This window comes from Rhipicephalus microplus, chromosome 4 (genome assembly GCF_043290135.1).
Source record: "Rhipicephalus microplus isolate Deutch F79 chromosome 4, USDA_Rmic, whole genome shotgun sequence".
In the NCBI taxonomy this organism is placed as follows: domain Eukaryota; kingdom Metazoa; phylum Arthropoda; class Arachnida; order Ixodida; family Ixodidae; genus Rhipicephalus; species Rhipicephalus microplus.
The window spans coordinates 142,219,587-142,237,604 of NC_134703.1; the positions used below are offsets into that span (position 1 = coordinate 142,219,587).

The 18,018-nt window shown below is 49.4% G+C and overlaps 1 protein-coding gene across 1 annotated transcript; it reads left to right on the forward strand.

The window, feature by feature from the left end:
* The first annotated feature begins 646 nt into the window (after window positions 1–646).
* On the forward strand, window positions 647–10,146 carry LOC142814027 (disintegrin and metalloproteinase domain-containing protein 10-like). The gene is made up of 3 exons (XM_075891974.1): window positions 647–831; window positions 2,433–2,644; window positions 9,770–10,146. Exons 1-3 carry the CDS (start codon window positions 684–686, stop codon window positions 9,860–9,862), a joined length of 453 nt encoding a protein of 150 aa, XP_075748089.1. The 5' UTR covers window positions 647–683; the 3' UTR covers window positions 9,863–10,146.
* The last annotated feature ends 7,872 nt before the right edge of the window (window positions 10,147–18,018 follow it).

Here is an 18,018-nt window from a genome sequence, read left to right on the forward strand (position 1 = left end):
GAAAGGAAGCGTTGCTAAAGACCTCGGTGCGCACTTGGGGCCATTCAGACTATTACGGCGTCACGGTCTATACGAACCAAATTTGTGCACTTTATTCGATGATATGTAGAAATCCAATACGTTCAGATTCTACATCACGTCCGAACATGCGTTGCTACCGCCAGGAAGGAGAAACAAGGAGAGCATGTGCACGGATCGCACTAGGGGCGTGAGCAAAATTTTTTTTTAGGAAAAAGGGGGGTGAGGACGCCTTTTCGAAATGGTGAAGAAATTTCGGAAAGAGGGGGGCATGAGCAGGCGCGCCACATAGCTACGCCACCGGATCCGTATTCCTTGTAAGCAACAACTGCAATTAGTGAACATACCAAGGCAAACGCTCCGCGCCCTGTTTGGACAGCAAGTGGTTTACGTTTCCTTTAATTTGTCGACGCGTTACTGTGGTTGTCTGTATACATGTCGTTATAGCAGTTCATCTCTGCGGTTCTTGTTATTAGCGGAGACACTTAGAGTGCAGTTGATGCGATGTCACTTCTTGGGAACGTCTGCGTGAAAAAGGAAAAACGCTTGGCGTGAATACTGCGCCTTACTATGCCGCAAATTACTAGAAAATTGACATGTTCCTTGACTAGTGTTCTCTCACTGGGACCCGGGCCAAGTGCCCCGATGCACCGGCCAAGGCCAACATGACGGCGTGCAACAAGAACACTCAAGTGTGCCTGTCGGGTGAATGCCAGGGCTCCGTCTGCGAGAAGTATGGACTGCTGGAGTGCTTCCGCAAGGCCGAGGGGCTGAGCATATCGGAGCAGTGCCTCCTCACCTGTCAGGCGCCCGGTGAGCACGCATATTGCATAGGCGTGCGCAGGGGACCGAGGTGCAGGGGGGGGGGGAGCGTAAAACCAGCCTCATACATCGCCATATAGGGAGAGGGGGGCGCAAAGTCAGAGCATATATTGACATGATTGGGAGGAGGAGCAGTACTATAAACATACCCCCCCCCCCCCCCCCTTCGATAGGAAACCTTGCGCACTGCGCACGCTTACGCATACTGCCACGCGCGCTTCTATCATTAACATCACTGGTCTTTCTACAGCAAGTGCAACGCCACAACTGTGCTGGCGCGCGCTCTCGTCGTCTTCTTCTTCTTCCCCCCCCTCCCCCCCCCCCTGAACTATGCGCCCCGCGCGTGCTCTCCCGCTGCAATTTCACCGGCGTGGGATGCAATAACTCGGATGGGTGAGAGATTAAGGCAGAGAGAAAAAGTGATAGAAAGGACGACAAACTTTTTAGCAAATGAGTTTTCTTCACGCGGGAATTGAATCCGCATATTCACGATCCGAAGGTAAGCATCATAACCACTCGCCTATATCCAGGCATGCATTAGCAAATAAATAATATCGTTGCAATGTACAGCAATATGGAGCATGGCAAGCTTTTGTAGTGTAGTATAGCAAGAAGTGCGAATGGAAATCTCGGTGAGGATGATAGCTATGAGGCTGGGGAAGAGGGAGAACAAGAGAGAGAGGGTGGACTCAGCACAGAAACAAAGAGAAGGAAATAGACAAAGAGAGACAGAAAGGAAAGAGAGTTGTAGAGATGGTGAGCCAAAAAAATAATCATATACTGAGACATAAACTGATCAGCACCAACAAAAAAGTTTGAAAAAAAAAATACAGAGGAAATAAAAAAAATAGACGAAGGAAGGAAGAGAATATCAAGAAAAAAAAAAGGCCACTCAGCTCCACGCTTTTTTTAGGCACGGACCTACTAATGCGAAGCTGTCCAAATTTGTTTTTGTACTCTACATTTTTGTCGGCAATTGACCTGTTACAATGCGTGTATCCCCTGTTCCACGCCGGACGCGCTAAATGTCTGGGATCCTATATTTGATTGATATATGGGGTTTAACGTCCCAAAACCACTACATGATTATGAGAGACGCCGTAGTGGAGGACTACGGAAATTTAGACCACCTGGGGTTCTTTAACGTGCACCCAAATCTGAGCACACGGGTGGGATCCTATGTATGCGATTATTTTGCACGCGTTTGATTAAAACGCGCACACAACGCGAGTAGTGAACTTCAGAATTGAACGTGAAGTCACCAACAACAATGCTGAAATCATCGACTCCTGCTGAAGTATAAATGACATGGCGCCCCATATCTGCCGGTCAGATTGGTCGACGACGGACGTATACATACTCGCCGTTATCATTGCGCAGCAAATGTCGCTCGTACTCTGAGTCTTTTCTTTTCCTGAGAGCACGTTGGCCCAATAAAGATTTTTTTGTTGTTACCTGCTTTCGTTTTTCACCTTCACTGTCACAGCAACCTGTCATTATTGATACATTCCAGCATTTCGTGTTGTTCGTGTATCGTGAAAACCACCTCTCTTTCTGGGCCTGTGTTTTGTTTCAAATTTTCCACCTGACAGGTTCTAAAGAGTGCGAAGTGGCGTGCGCGTTCCCGATCATGGCCAGCCACTGCGGTGCCAAACTGCAGCCGGGATCCCCGTGCAACGACATGCGCGGATACTGCGACATCTTTCACAAGTGCCGCCATGTCGAACCGCGCGGCTTCCTGACGCGGCTGCAGGGATTCTTCCTGGGAGGGCACTCAGTCGACACCCTGTACGAGTTTGTCGCTGTAAGTGGCTGCTGACTGTATTGTGTTATGCGATACAACTACTCAAAAATATCTCATGTACATGTGAAACTTGTGCGAGTATCAAAACCCGAATGAACGTGGCGTCCTCAAAGAGCGCTTGTCACATTAAAAAGAAAAAAAAAGGGGGGGGGGCGAGGAGTTGGTTATTGCGGGTGAGTTCCTCGTCAGTTTCTACAATATCGAGGTATTTTTTATGTCGGGGGTCTCAAACCCGTGGCCTACAGACGTTTCGCCAGCAGCCCGTGGCCTCTCAGGGAATGAGGTCTTTGCGAGTTTCCTAAGCGATACTCTCAATATTGTGACGGGGTGAGGTCTTGGCTTACAGGACAGCGTCCACCGAGAATCGGCAGCCGAGCAAGATGTCCGAGTTGCCTCTCGCGCAAGCGCCTAACGCACAGGCGTCTTCTTCATCTTCGCTAAGTGCCACGCTTGCTCCTGTCGATGATGCACCGTAACATCACTCCCCTGCGGAGTGATGTTACGTGTACAACGTCTGTCTGGAGTGAGGTGGTCGAAAAGGCATTGTTTAGGGGTGCGATCTCGTAGCTCACGTCACTAAGTTGTCGTAACAATTTGTAGGGGCCATGGTAGTGTGATAGAAGCTTCTCTGATAAGCCGACTTGGCGGTTTGGTGTCCAGAGAAGTACCAGAGACCCCGGCGAGAAGTGCACACTTTGGTGGCGACTGTCATAGCGGTCTTTTTGGTGCGCTTGCGACAAGTGCAGCCGATCACGGGCAAGCTGACGGGCTGAATGGGCTCGAGAAACGACATCGCTGGCGTACTCAGTAGACAAAAGGGCAGCCGAAGGAAGGAGCGTGTCAAATGGTAATGCTGGATGTCGGCCAAATAGCAAATAAAACGGCGAATAACTAGCTGTGTCGTGCCGTGAAGAACTGTACGCGAACGGGACAAAGGGGAGTGCTTTGTCCCAGTCGCGGTGATCTGGCGAAACGTACATTGACAGCATCTGCGTCAGCGTTCGGTTCAGACGCTCGGTCAATCCATTTGTCTGTGGATGATAAGCGGTGGTAAGCTTGTGCTCAGTGGAGCAGGCGCGGAGAATGTCATCCACAACACGTGAAAGAAAGTACCTTCCTCGATCAGTAAGCAGCTGCCGTGGAGCGCCGTGATGAAGAATGACTTCATACAAGAGAAAGTCAGCGACGTCAGTGGAACAGCTTGTCGGCAGTGCTTTAGTGATGGCAAAGCGTGTGGTGTAGTCTGTGGCGACTGCAACCCATTTATTTCCAGAGGTGGACGTAGGAAACGGGCCCAACAAGTCAAGGCCAACACGGAAGAATGGTTCCGTCGGTACGTCAATGGGCTCTAGGAGGCCAGACGGTAGCACAGAGGGGCGCTTGCGGCGTTGGCAGCGGTCGCAAGCAGTGACGTAGCAAAGCACAGAACGGTACAGTACAGTCCGGGCCGGAAAAAGCGACGTCGCACACGATCGTAGGTACGAGAGATGCCTAGGTGACCGGTTGTAGGTACGTCATGTAGTTGTTCGAGAACGCTGGTACGCAGGTGATGGGGAAGCACGAGTAGTAATTCCGGGCCATCAGCGTTGAAGCTGCGACGGTACAGAATGTTGTCGTGCAGTTCGAACAGGCGAACGGAAGGGTCTGTTGGAGCAGAGGTCAGACGCTCGATGATGGAGAGTAACGACGGGTCACGTAGTTGTTCGGTGGAGATATCACCCATAGCGTGGATGGAGAGAACGCAGGGGTCTGAATCAAGCTCTGTCAAGTCGAGCGTTTCACCGGATAACGTGACAAACAGTCTGCGTCTGTGTGGAGGCGTCCCGACTTGTAGTGGACCACGAACGAGTATTCTTGCAGACGGAGCGCCCAGCGACCAAGACGTCCAGATGGGTCCTTTAGCGATGACAGCCAGCAAAGAGCGTGATGGTCCGTAACAACGGAAAAAGTTCGGCCATACAGGTAAGGCCTGAATTTCGCCACGACCCACACTATAGCTAGGCATTCACGCTCAGTGATGGAGAACTTCCGTTCGGCAGGTGAAAGAAGACGACTGGCGTAAGCAATCACGCGGTCCTTCCCGTGCTGTCGTTGGCCAAGGACCACTCCAATTCCATGGCCACTGGCATCGGTCCGAAGCTCTGTAGGTGATGCTGGGTCGAAATGGGCCACTATTGGTGGCGTAGTCAGCAGATGGATAAGAGCCGAAAAGGCGTCCGCTTGCTCAATACCCCTTGCGAAGGGAACGTCCTTCTTTAACAGATCAGTAAGCGGTCGAGCGATGTCGGCGAAGTTGCGGACAAATCGACGAAAATAGGAACATAGCCCTACAAAACTTCGGACGTCCTTGGTTGAGCGTGGTTCAGTAAATTGTTGTACTGCTTGTACCTTTTCGGAATCTGGTTGAACACCATCGGCACTGACAAGGTGGCCGAGTATGGTGATTTGGGGACGTCCGAAATGGCATTTTGCAGAATTGAGCTGGAGAGCAGCTCTTCGAAAAACATCCAGAACGGCTGACAGAAGTGTTATATGGCTGTCAAAGGTAGGTGAAAAGACGATGACATCGTCTAAGTAACATAAGCAGAAGGACCACTTATATCCTCGGAGAAGGGAGTCCATCATGCGCTCGAAAGTTGCCGGCGCATTACACAGTTCAAACGGCATGACTTTGAACTGGTAGAGGCCATCGGGCGTAACGAAAGCGGTTTTTTCACGATCCATGGGGTCGACGGAAATTTGCCAATAGCCGGACCGATCACCAATCCGAGGCAAAGGGTAGACATCTTTGTGGGTCACTTTGTTTAAATGGCGATAGTCCACGCAAAAGCGCCAGCTGCCATCTTTATTCTCAACGAGCACGACTGGGGAGGCCCAGGGGCTGGATGAGGGTTCTATTACGTCTTTAGTAATCATTTTATCCACTTCATTTTGAATTACTTGGCGTTCCTTGTGAGATACGCAATATGGACGCCGCCGTATAGGACTGGCATCACCAGTGTTGATCCGGTGAGTCACTGCAGTTGTTTGGCTGAGAGGGCGGTGGTCAAAGTTGAAAACGTCCCTATATGATGTTAGCAGCCTACGGAGGCTGGCAGCTTGCACTGCAGTGAGGTCGGGAGCAATCATCTTGTTAATGTCATCTGCAGGCAGAGTGTGATTGCGGCCAAGACAGGGGGATGTAGTATCGGTGTCCAAACCAGTAACGTTGCAGCTGTCAAGTGGAGATAGGGTAGCCAAAGACATGTCTTGCGGAATAACTTGAGTCAAGAGACTCACGTTGAGTAGTGGTATGACCACTGTATTATTAGCGACGGCGACAACAGTGTGAGCAAGGGCGACGTCTCGGGCCATCAGTACGTCGACTATAGGAGTGACGAGGTAGTCACCGTCGGGCACATGACGTGAGCAAGACAAAGTGACATATGTAGCAGCTTGCGGAGGCAAGCGAACGTGGTGACGAGAGCATAAACGGGGAGAATAGTCTGCTGGAAAATCGGCAAACTGCGGCAGTTCAAGCTGAAGAGCACCAGTGGCACAATCAATGAGCGCAGAATGCCGTGACAGGAAGTCCAAACCAAGTATTAGGTCATGAGGACACATTTCAATGACGGCAAACTGAACTAATGTAGGATGACCGGCAATGGACACACGGGTTGTGCATATCCCTTGAACATCAGGGGTCCTCCCATCAGCGACACGAAGTTTGTGGGAAGCGGCAGGCGTGAGCATTTTATGTAGGCGTCGGCAAAGGTTCGCGCTCATTACAGAAATGTGCACTCCAGTATCTATAAGGGCAGAAATAGCCACACCGTCAACGGCAACGTCTAACAAATTTTGTCTCGTCGGAAGTGTCAAGAGAGGATTTGTGGAGGGAGGCGAAAATGCAGCGTCACCTCCGGGCGCTGCACCGTTTAGTTTTCCGGGTAGGCAGGAGCGGGGTTGAATGGGGACGACGGCCTGCGAGTCTGCGGTGAGCGAGACGACTGGCGACGTCCTGGAGGCGAACGCGACTGATGACCATGCGGTGACGGAGATCGGCTGTTGAACCTTCTGTAGTTTTTTTGCGGAGAAGGCTGCGCGGCAGACGCGAAGCGGGTGCTGTCCTGTCGGTAGTGAGGTTGAGATGAAGTCCGAGGTGGCGTGGACCAGCGGTAATTGCAGTAACGGACGACATCACTGATACGGTGGCAATGAAAACAAATTGGTCGATTGTCGACGGTTCTCCACGCAGTAGGGTCGCGAGATCGGGCCGTAAACTGCTGCTCGTGATAGGACGAGGGTGGACGCCATGAAGCTCGCTGCGGGCTGGGCAAAGCGCACACCGAGGGAATACCTATGCTGGCGAGTTCTTGGCGGACGATGGCTTGAACCATGTTAGCAGTGAGTGGGGTGGTGTCACTTGCAGCGGTGTGAGCCGGAGCAGAGGCAATGGCTTCAAGTTCGCGCTGTACAATTCGGGTCACCTGATCCGATGAATCTAGAGGTGGTGGCTGTGTTCTTGCACGGTCTTCGCAAGATGATGTTGCAGCCGTATTCGGAAGGCGGGTAAACACGCTGTTAATCCGCCGGCTCTTCGCTTGCTCAAAGCGCCGACATTCTTTTATAATGGCGTCCACTGTAGAAAAATTTTTGCAGATGAGGAGGTTGAATGCGTCATCCGCAATCCCCTTAAGAATATGCCCGACCTTGTCAGCCTCCGGCATCTCGGCATTGGCTTTGCGACACAACGACAACACATCTTCTATATAGGAGACGTAAGACTCGGTCGAGGTCTGCGCCCGAGACGCGAGCATTTTGTTCGCGGCCATTTTTCTTCCAATTGGCTTTCCGAACAGGTCCAGCATTTTCTCCCTGCACACTGCCCAACTCCCAAGTTCTATTTCATGGTTCTCATACCACGATTTGGCGGTTCCCCTAAGATAGAATAACAGGTTTGCCAGCATAAGAGTCGGGCCCCATCGGTATCGAGTACTCACACGTTCGTACTCTGCCAGCCAATCTTCAACGTCAACTTCATCTGGACCGCCGGAACCGCTGAACGTGCCAGGATCCCGCGGGGGTTCAAGCACGAAGGTTGTGGTCGCAGAAGGATATGTAGTTACCACATCATCTCCGGCCGCAGGATTACCAGGAGCAGATGCAGACGCCGTCCTCTCCGTCATCGTTGTGGAATGACCCTTCAAACGTCGGCCGCTGCGAAGTTCCGTTGCGAGGCGGTTGCCCAGCACTTCCACCAAATGTGACGGGGCGAGGTCTTGGCTTACAGGACAGCGTCCACCGAGAATCGGCAGCCGAACAAGATGTCTGAGTTGCCTCTCGCGCAAGCGCCTAATGCACAGGCGTCTTCTTCATCTTCGCTAAGTGCCACACTTGCTCCTGTCGATGATGCACCGTAACAATATTTGCACGCCTATAAAGTAAAACTTTTTCTATCTCTTTATTTTTTATTATTCCCTTTAAGCCCGCCCCAAGTGTAAGGTAGCCAACCGAGTCAAGCTTGGTTAACCTCCCTGCCTTTCCTCTCTATTTCTTTCTCTCTGTTCAGGTATGCTTCAGAGACGGAACGGTTCTCAAGCGTTTTACTTGCATGAGGAACCCTACGGTGTCACCATGCATTGAAAGATAGCTGTGCAGCCAGAAAGAAAAATTGTTTCTTAGCCGGCGTCGAACTTCTGATCAGTTTTGATATCGCTATTGAATCCCGACGCGAAATCATACTAGAAAAGCCCTATATATGGTATGTAAGAAATACGTTATTTGAAATGGCTGCGTTAGGTAACATATTGTTCCCTGAAACTGTCGCTACCTATAGGGTGGTCTCGGTAACGTAACATAAGTTTTCGGCTTTTCGTTTTCTTCTAGTAGATTTTACCCACGAATTCAGTTGTGTTCTCAGTGTAGTGCTGAACAAGTGATTTGAGAAATAGTTATGGTACAGTATGGTTTATCATCACAACAGACATGATTTCAGGCAAATGCTTATTTTAGGGGCGAACCTCCCTATATGGTCAAGGCAGTCCATCTCTCCAGCGTACCCAACATAACAGCATATCCACCGACAGACAGACAGACAGACAGACAGACAGACAGACAGACAGACAGACGGACAGACGGACGGTGTGCACGCAAGATCACGTGCGCATTACGTGTCCGAGCCTCCTGTCAATGTTCTGTCGTACGCCATCAATCATGCATCATTTCCGCGTATGCGGTAGTGCGCGCATACACACACACACACACACACACACACACACACACACACACACACACACACACACACACACACACACACACACACACACACACACACACACACACACACACACAACACGAAACGCGTTGTCATGGGCGACACGCTCAAGTGCCGCCATCTTAGACTGATAACGTTGCAGTGTTGTATCCGTATTAAATCAAGAAACAGTGCAACAGTAAACTCGCACGACACAGAAGTTTAGCACCTTTTTTTGTTGCAATCGGTAGCTGCTTATGAACGACCTAAAACGGCTGTAAACGTCGTATGCGTGAGTAAGCAACAATTATTTACTTAGAGACCAATTTGGAGCGACCAGTCTCAGTTTCGGTTTTAAAGAACACCGATCTAGGCAGGAGCAGTTCCGGGGGCAAAGTAAATATAGTTGACCTCGTGACCACGCAAAACTGCCACGTCGGCGCTGCGTGCGAGAGTATGCGCGAGCGGGCACCACATGCACTGACAGCAAGCATAGCCAGCGCACGCGAAGCCGCAGTCACAGAGGAGGAAAGCCACTAAAGAACAACCAGCCAATACAAAGGCGTGAAGTAGGTTTTTTTTACATTGTCCCAGAGCTGATGTCGGCGTAGCGAAAGACTCCACATCTCGCTCAGTCACGAGGCATGCACTATGAAATTGATTCTAAATATGTTATCCAGGCTATATTTGCCCATGATATGGTAGTAGATGTGGATGTCTTCAGATACACCTAGCTCGCTCATTGTCTCGCCATTGAAATTTCATGTCAGTGCTCCTTTAACTGAGGGTCCCGTTTGCGTCATTTATACTCAGGGAATCTCGCTTGTATACAAGTATTATGTATTGTATGTATGCCCAATAAAACTGAAGCTGAAACTGAAACCTGAACGCAGCACCACCCGTTCACCGCGTGCATCGCTCGTCATGGTTCATGGTACTCGTGTTCCGCTGCTTCGCAGTGCACACACACAGCAGCAATCCTCTGAAGCAGCCGCCGTTCAAGCTGAAGGACACACTGCGGCACCCCATCCAGAGCCTCGTCACTGTGAGTGTCCTTCCCAGTGAACAGCGTGCCAAGACAAAGCGTGCTTATAGGCTTGCTGAGACACGGCCACACCTAATAGAAAGCAGCGATAGATCCAGCGTGGTCAGGGTTGGGAGAACACGGCAGCGGTTTTAGTGAAACCTAGTTGACGAAGCACGCCAGCTTCCATATTCTCGGACAATGACTCTAGAAGTGGCTTCATTTTGATTGTAAGTTCCCAGGTTTTACATTGAAAAACCATAATACCAATATGAGAAGCGCTGATCTGCCCCCCCCCCCCTCCCCTCCGTGTTCAGGCTCGCGCATTTGGTTTTCCCTGGCATGATAACTGCGCGGTGTTCTTGTACTTCACACCCATCAAAATTCAAAGCCCCCCTCCCCTGTTCTTACCATTCATACTAATAATCTGATAAGCGATCACAACAGCTGCAACCCCATTTTCTTGTGACTAGTGCATTAAAGATCTGTATTCACAACGTCATTATGTACTGAAGTTTTGATAGCAAATGGAACAGAAACGGAGTGGACAGGTAAGTACTGTGCTTGTTTAGTTGTCTATGAGTACTTAATAAATTGTACATTGCTCTGGATGTTATTGTTAATGAATCGTACATTGATCTGGATGTTATTGTTACCGAAAAAGTGTTTGCGATAGCATAGACACAGGTAGTCGTCCGAGAATATAGCATGCATGCCAGGTGAATCCAGGATGCGTGGGCATGCCGAACATGCTTTGCCGCGCGTTGTCCTTGGTGAAAGCGGGTTCAACACTGCATGGTTCTGCTGACATAAAAGTGTTAGCGAAATAAACTCTGTTTCTATTAAAGGTATATTTTTAGACCCATTTAACGTTTGCTGATTTTATTTTGTAGGGTTCGGGACCCTTAAAGGCAAACTTCGCCGTTTTTACGAATATGTCAAGGAAACGATGTTTTTATGTTCCTGAGACACCCTAGTCACGAACTCAAAAGCTGGATTGCTCAGGAAATTGGCAATAGTTTTTAATAAGCGAAAAATGCACAATGTCATAACCAAAAGCCAACCGAGTGTACTGTCTACGTGTGACGTACACTTTGGTAAGAACGGGAAGTCGTATGCTAGTTCCGCCGACGCGAAGTATGAAAAACGTGAAAGCCAGACCAGCGAAGCACTGGCCGAACACACTAGAGGAAGGAAGGAAGGGAGCTTTCCCGCGATAAACACCGCCGCCGTCGCCTCGTGGACAGCACAGTAAACGCTGTAGCGGCCAAAGTAGCAGTGCCATCGGCTGCATCACTTCCGTTGACACGCCAAGCACGACATCACACAGACAGTGTTGCCAACAATTCTGGCTAGCGAGGTTGAGCTGTTCGAAGCGAATATTTGAAGCTCATTTGCAAACAATCAGCGCATCTCTCAAGCCTGTAATTTGGAAAAAATGACATAAAGTGCAAAGTAACGAACCCAGAGAATTTTATTTCGATCCATTGAACTATAAAAAATCGCCGCAGTTGGCCTTTAAGCCTCGACCACCATGTTGCAGGTCACGCAGAACGCGAGTGTACAGAAAGGATACATTATACAAGAGAATGAGTGAAATCTCAAGAGCCTATTTGTTCCCTGTTCTTGCTATGACGTGATGTCAACATACAGCGAGCTCTTAAATGTTATCCAGGAGTCCGAGAACACCCATCATGGACTAAGAGACAATGAGCGCCGCCATAAGCACGCATATTAAACGAAGTATGAAGATAAGAACTTTAGTTTTCTCGGAGAAGCCAGGATGTGTGCTACACTGGGAACCTGTATGATCGTAAGGTGTATTGCTCTACACCTAGTTTTACAACAGGAAATGAAGCTTTTTCGGTTGAATTAAAGAATAAAGAATTATTGTAACTGGTCCCTCTATATCCCGCATCTACAAGAAGTAGCGCACATTTATTTGTTATTTTTATGCGAATAACGTGCTCGAAGTCTCCGTAATTTGAGGATACATCCTCGCACGTTACGCCACGACGAATATAAATTCACAGTATGCTTCTCTATCACACGCATCAGTATAAAAGAAAAGAAGTGTACATTTAAGGGCTCGTTTTTATTTGTTATCAATAATAATGAGATATTACTTACAATCATGCCAAAGAAAGTATAGAGGATGTTATCAGAAGTAATTATAATGTAAATGCGAAGAAAGAAAAGTGAACGAAAATATAACTTGCCGTGGTCAGGGACCTAACCAGCGACCTTCGAATAACAAAGAGAATCCGCCCTTAAATATGCACTTACTTCCTTCGTTCATAACAAGCGTCTCGTTCTGACAGACTTGGTGCCCTCAGGTAGTATACGAGGGTTTATTGGTCAGATGCCAGCTGATAATAAATTCACGTGCTATGTGACACCAAACAGGCAGATAAAGAATGCTCCACGCTCGCCGCAATGGCTACTGGTGGCGCTGACCAATGCTCCCACGTTTAATGCATATATATGTACTCTATAATGTGGACGGGGGGATAGCCGACATGGTAGCTTGCATCGAATGCGTTATTCGAAGCTCGGAGGGTCGGTCTCTCACCAAGGCAAGTTATCTTTTGTACACTTTTCTTTCTTCACATTTAGGTTAGTGGGGTAAAATGCGGCAAACATTTTTAAATAGTGAATGTTTTATTTCATCCCTTGCAATCAAACGTCAATTCAGATACTTTCCTTTGCGTACAAGGTATGTGCTACATAAATCATATCATGTTGCCGAACATTGTTTTAAAAATAAACTAAAATGCTCCATATGTCCCAATAAAGTTCTTTGTACGTAATTGATAAAGTTATTTGTATGTATTTGTGCTCGAAATGTCCTATTCTGCCCCAACTTGCAGGGCAAAATGAGACGCTGCGGGGGCAAAACGAGACAGTGCGAAAAAAAAAATTCATTTCTTCAGTTTTTGCAGTAGAAGGACTTGAAATTCACTCAGTGGACCAGTACGCAGTCCTAATGGACTCCATGCATTGAATATAGACAGATTTCGGTGTTGTGTTGCTTCGAAACTCTTTCCAGATCAAACACAGCAAGTCTTTCTTCGTGCTGACGTCTTTTTTTGAACGATTTCACCTTAATAGATTATACAACAATTGGAGGCTAGATCTCTTTTGACGTATCTTCTTTATCTCTTTAAGCCGTTTTAATGCAGAACTACTCGGGCAATTTATGGCTTGTAACTTTGCCCACCGGGTTTTTTCAGGCAATGAATTTAAAACTGTGCAAGATTCCGATTTTCTATTAGGGTATTGGAGAAACGTCCCTAAAACTCAATCTCAAGAGGTGTTTGAGAACGACTTCACTTCGATATTCCGCCATTTTTATGCGTCTCTTGAGACACAAAAAAAAAAAAACCTCGATGCAGCGCGAACGGAGGGTGTCGTGTCCTAAATGACAATCAGTACTTTTTCATGTCGTTTTCCTCCCAGAAAGCTCTATATTGCCACTTGGCCACTAGTTACGGCGAGCGCAAGCCGTGGCTGCCCGCGAGTATGGAAGACGATGCTCTAGAGCAGCGCGTGCTCTGGCTAGTTGCTTATTATTGAAGCAGCCATCTTGCCAGTTTTCGGTGCGTCTCCCCGCCGGCTCAGTTTTTCCTAGTTGAAGACCTTTTGTAGCACGTGAAAATTCGTGGAGGTGCTGGGTAACCCCCAGCCGACGTTCCAAACGCCTCCAGGTAGCCCTGTATCTGCAGTGACAACACGTGTCCACCGCTCAAGCCGAAGACTCCGAGGACTACCTCCTGAGCGTGTACCTCTTCCCGAGATTACGTCTGTTACACCCCTGAACGCTACGGAAGGCGCTGCAGCCTCCAACACACAGGAAAGCGCTGCAGCCACACATCATACGCTGTGGAAGCCACGTGTGCCGAAGGTGTTCCACGGTTCCGTCTTGTAGGATGTCGAAGACTGGCTGGCCCAGTTCGAACGGGTTTTGAATTACAATAGTTGGACCGACTTCGACAAAAATGAGGAACGTGTATTTCAGCTTGGAGGGCGGCGCTCGTACTTGGTACGAAAACCGTGAGCCTTTTCCCTCGTGGAGCGTCTTTCGTCGATACCTAGCTGTGGGCAAATTGGGCCAATTTCGATCGTTGCGACCGAGCCGAGCGAGCGATTCAGTCGCGCCTCCGAATGCCGAATGAAAGCGTCATGATGTACGTTGAGGACATGACGAGCTTCTTTCGTCGAGATGACCCCGATATGGCAGAAAAAAGAAGGTCCGTCATTTAATGCGAGGAGTGAAGGAGCAGCTTTTCGCTGGCCTCGTTCACTGTCCCCTAAAGACCGTGGCGGAAGTTTTGACCGAAGCCACAACCATGGAGCAGGTGCTGCAGCAGCGCTCTACTGTGTACGACCGGCAAGTGAGTGCCGCTTTGTCGATAGGTCAGATTGGAGGTGGGGCAGGCAACATCAACATAGAGTCTCTTTGCGATCTCATTCGATCGGTGGTGCGCGACGAACTACAAAAGATGCAGTGCCAGTCCCAACCTACTGCAGGGTCTATTTGCAGCCTTGTCAGAAACGAAGTACAACAGGCTCTCCAAGTGCTGCCTTCCAGCTATGTCCCACCTGTCCCGGCGGAGCCACATCATGCATCATACGCAGAAGCTGTAAGCCGACATATTCCTGATTCACCGCGCTTCAGAAATTCTGTGCATCAGGATGCACTTCCTTCGCTGCAGCCAATTCAGCACTTAGAAAATCGACAGCCGCTTCACAGAAAATCCTAGGTATGGCGCACACCGAATAGACGGCCACTGTGTTACCACTGTGGTGAAGCTGGACATGTGTACCGGGAAAGTCCCTATCGTCGCCTCGGACTAAAGGGTTTTGCCGTCGACGCACCACGGCCGAGATTTGGCGAAAAGCCGAGAGCTATTGAAGATTACCTCTCAGAACAGTGCATGCCACTGCGGCGGCAGTCGTGGTCCCCATCCCAAAGGCGATCTTCTCCAAATTTTCGGAGCCTCCCAGGAGCGGCGCCGGCGCGCTCGCCAAGCTCTCGGCGGGAAAACTAACGACAGCGACCTTCGAAAGTGAGGCCGCTGACACTCGACGCAAGCAAGGCCTTCCACCGACGCAAGCACGGACACGGAGCGATTCCCCGAGGACAGCGACGAAAGCCAGAAGCAGATTTTCTCTGGATATACATGTGGTAGTCGACGGTCACCACGACGTTAGTGCATTATTGGACACAGGTGCGTACTAATCGATCATAAGCGGGAAACTAGCAGCGCACATAAAGCAAGTTGTAACGCCTTGGTACAAAGCACAAATTCGTACTGCCGGCGGGTACGTAGTCACCCCAATCGGCATGTGCACTATCAGAGTGAGCATTCGGGGACGTACGTTTCTCGCCAGCTGCCTCGTACTTCATGACAGCTCCCGAGACCTAATCCTCGGAGTCGACTTTTTGCGGGAGCACGGCGCTATTATCGATCTTCGAGAGCGTACCGTGACGTTTTCGACAGCTGGATCCTCCGACAAACCTGACGATATCCGTGACAGCACGCTTCGCGTTTCTGCCGACAGCATCACGTTGCCTCCGCGTTCAAGCGTCCTAGTTGATGTGGTGTCTGACAAGTTAAGGGATGGTGAGGTTGTCGCCGAAGGCAACTTGATGCTTTTGTTCACGCTAGGTGTCTGCGCTGCACGCAGCCTCGTCACGCTTTATGACGGACACTCTGCCCTACTTGTGACAAATTTCAGTAACGAGTACCGGCACCTGTTTCGTGACACCACCATCGCTTTCAGCTACCCTATCGCAGACGTTTCTGAATGCTTCGCATCTACATCAGCTAACGACGCGCTTCGACCGACACCAAGCGACATGTCTTCACTACGTAAAAAAGTTGATGTCAACTCGACCCTCTCGAAACAACAACAGACTGAGCTACGTGAACTGCTATATCAATTTAAAGAATGCTTCGCGTCCACCTCGAAGGTTCGTCAGATGCCGATTACCAAACACCGAATAATTACGTATAACGACGCCTCGCCCATAAAACAACATCCTTACCGCGTTTCGGCAAGGGAACGTGACGTTATAAATGCTCAAGTCAAACAGATGTTGCAAGATGACATTAACCAACTTTCGAAAAGTGCCTGGTCATCTCTGGTTGTGCTCGTGAAGAAAAAAGATGGATCACTGCGATCTGCGTCGACTACCGCAAACTTAACAGCGCGACTAAAAAAGACGTCTATCCGCTGCCTCGCATCGACGATTCCCTCGACAGACTGCGGCGGGCCAAGTATTTTTCATCGATAGACTTGAAAAGCGGCTACTGGAAGATCGAAGTTGATGAACGAGATCGTGAAAAAACCACCTTCGTTACACCGGATGGCCTATATGAATTCAAAGTGCTTCCCTTCTGCCTCTGTTCTGCATCTGCGTCATTCCAGAGAATGATGGACACTGTTCTTACCGGTCTAAAGTGGCACGCGTGCTTAGTTTACCTCGATGATGTCATGTTTTCTGCCACCTTTGAGGAGCACCTGAAGCGTCTGCAGAATGTGCTGGAAGCGCTCCGCTCTGCTAACCTGACACTGAAGCCAGAAAAATGCCATTTCGGTTACAAGGAACTTAAGTTTCTCGGCCATGTTGTCAGTGCGGATGGTATACGACCAGAGCCTGACAAAAGTACCGCCGTGGCCTCGTTTCCTGTTCCACGTGATAAGAAGGCAGTGCGTCGCTTTCTAGGGCTCTGCGCGTACTATCGCCGCTTATAGCCATTTTTTCTAGGATTGCTGAACCGCTCACTTGACTCACTCGTGAAGATGTTCCATTCGTCTGGGAGGAAGAAATGGACGCAGATTTCTTTGAAGTACGGGAGTGTTTGCAGACACTACCAGTCCTCGCTCACTTTGACCAAGACGCTGATACTGAAATTCATACTGACACCAGCAACGTGGGTCTTGGAGTTGTCCTCGTACAACAACAAGAGGGCACAGAGCGAGTGATAGCGTACGCTAGCCGCACTCTTTCCAGCGCCGAGGTCAACTACTCCACGTCAGAGAAAGAGTGCCTCGCTGTTGTATGGGCCACAAGGAAATTTAGGCCTTACCATTACGGACGCCATTTAGAGGTAGTGACCAAACATCATTCGTTGTGCTGGTTAGCCAACCTACGGGACCCGTGTGGGCGACTGGCACGATGGAGTCTTCGTCTGCAGGAATACGATTTCGCGATCGCTTACAAATCGGGCCGCAAGCACGAAGATGCTGATTCATCGAACCCGTGCACCTGTCGAAGTTTGTGGCCACAACACCGAGGATGACGATGGTTTCCTTGGGGCCCTTACTACAACAGATCTGATTACGCGACAGCGTGCGGACGATGAAATTCACGCAGTTATCGAAAACCTTGAAGGACGCAACTCGTTCATACCTCGATGTATTTCTCGAAGTCTGTCGTCGTTCTGTCTGCAAGATGGGGTTCTGTATAAGAAAAACCCCGACGGCAATGAGAGAACCTATCTTCTAGTCGTGCCAACAGACATGCGTGACGACATTCTTCTTGCCTGCCACGATGAGCCCACATCTGATCACTTAGGTTCTCTTCTCGAACTCTTGCTCAAGTTCGACAAGCATACTACTGGCCTAAGCTTTCTACATCAGTTAAGCGATACGTGAAAAGCTGCCGGGAATGTCAATGCCGCAAATCCCCGCCACTAAAGCCCGCGGGGCTTCTTCAGCCAATAGAACCACCCAGAGCACCATTTGATCAAATAGGAATGGATTTACTGGGACCCTTTCCGCTATCATCTGCCGGCAACATGTGGATCGTAGTAGCCACAGTTTATTTGACGAAGTACGCCGAAACAAAGGCACTACAATGCGCTACGGCTTCCGACGTCGCCCAATTCTTTATGGACCAGATCGTTCTTCGACATGGCGCCCCGTCGTGCGTAATCAAAGACAGAGGAACGGCATTCACGGCCCAGCTCATTCATGACGTATTCAAGCTCAGCTATACGAGCCATCGCAAGACCACGGCATATCATCCGCAGAGCAACGGCTTGACAGAGCGACTCAACAAGATCATCGCTGACATGTTATCTATGTACGTAGATGTCCAGCATATGA

What these genes read in the sequence shown, in the direction of transcription:
- LOC142814027 (XM_075891974.1), top strand. Translation starts at nt 684, where the DNA reads ATGACGGCGTGCAACAAGAACACTCAAGTGTGCCTGTCGGGTGAATGC. An exon ending in CCTCACCTGTCAGGCGCCCG is followed by an intron (nt 832 to 2,432) that starts GTGAGCACGCAT and finishes TCCACCTGACAG; the next exon opens with GTTCTAAAGAGTGCGAAGTG. An exon ending in CCCTGTACGAGTTTGTCGCT is followed by an intron (nt 2,645 to 9,769) that starts GTAAGTGGCTGC and finishes ACCTGAACGCAG; the next exon opens with CACCACCCGTTCACCGCGTG.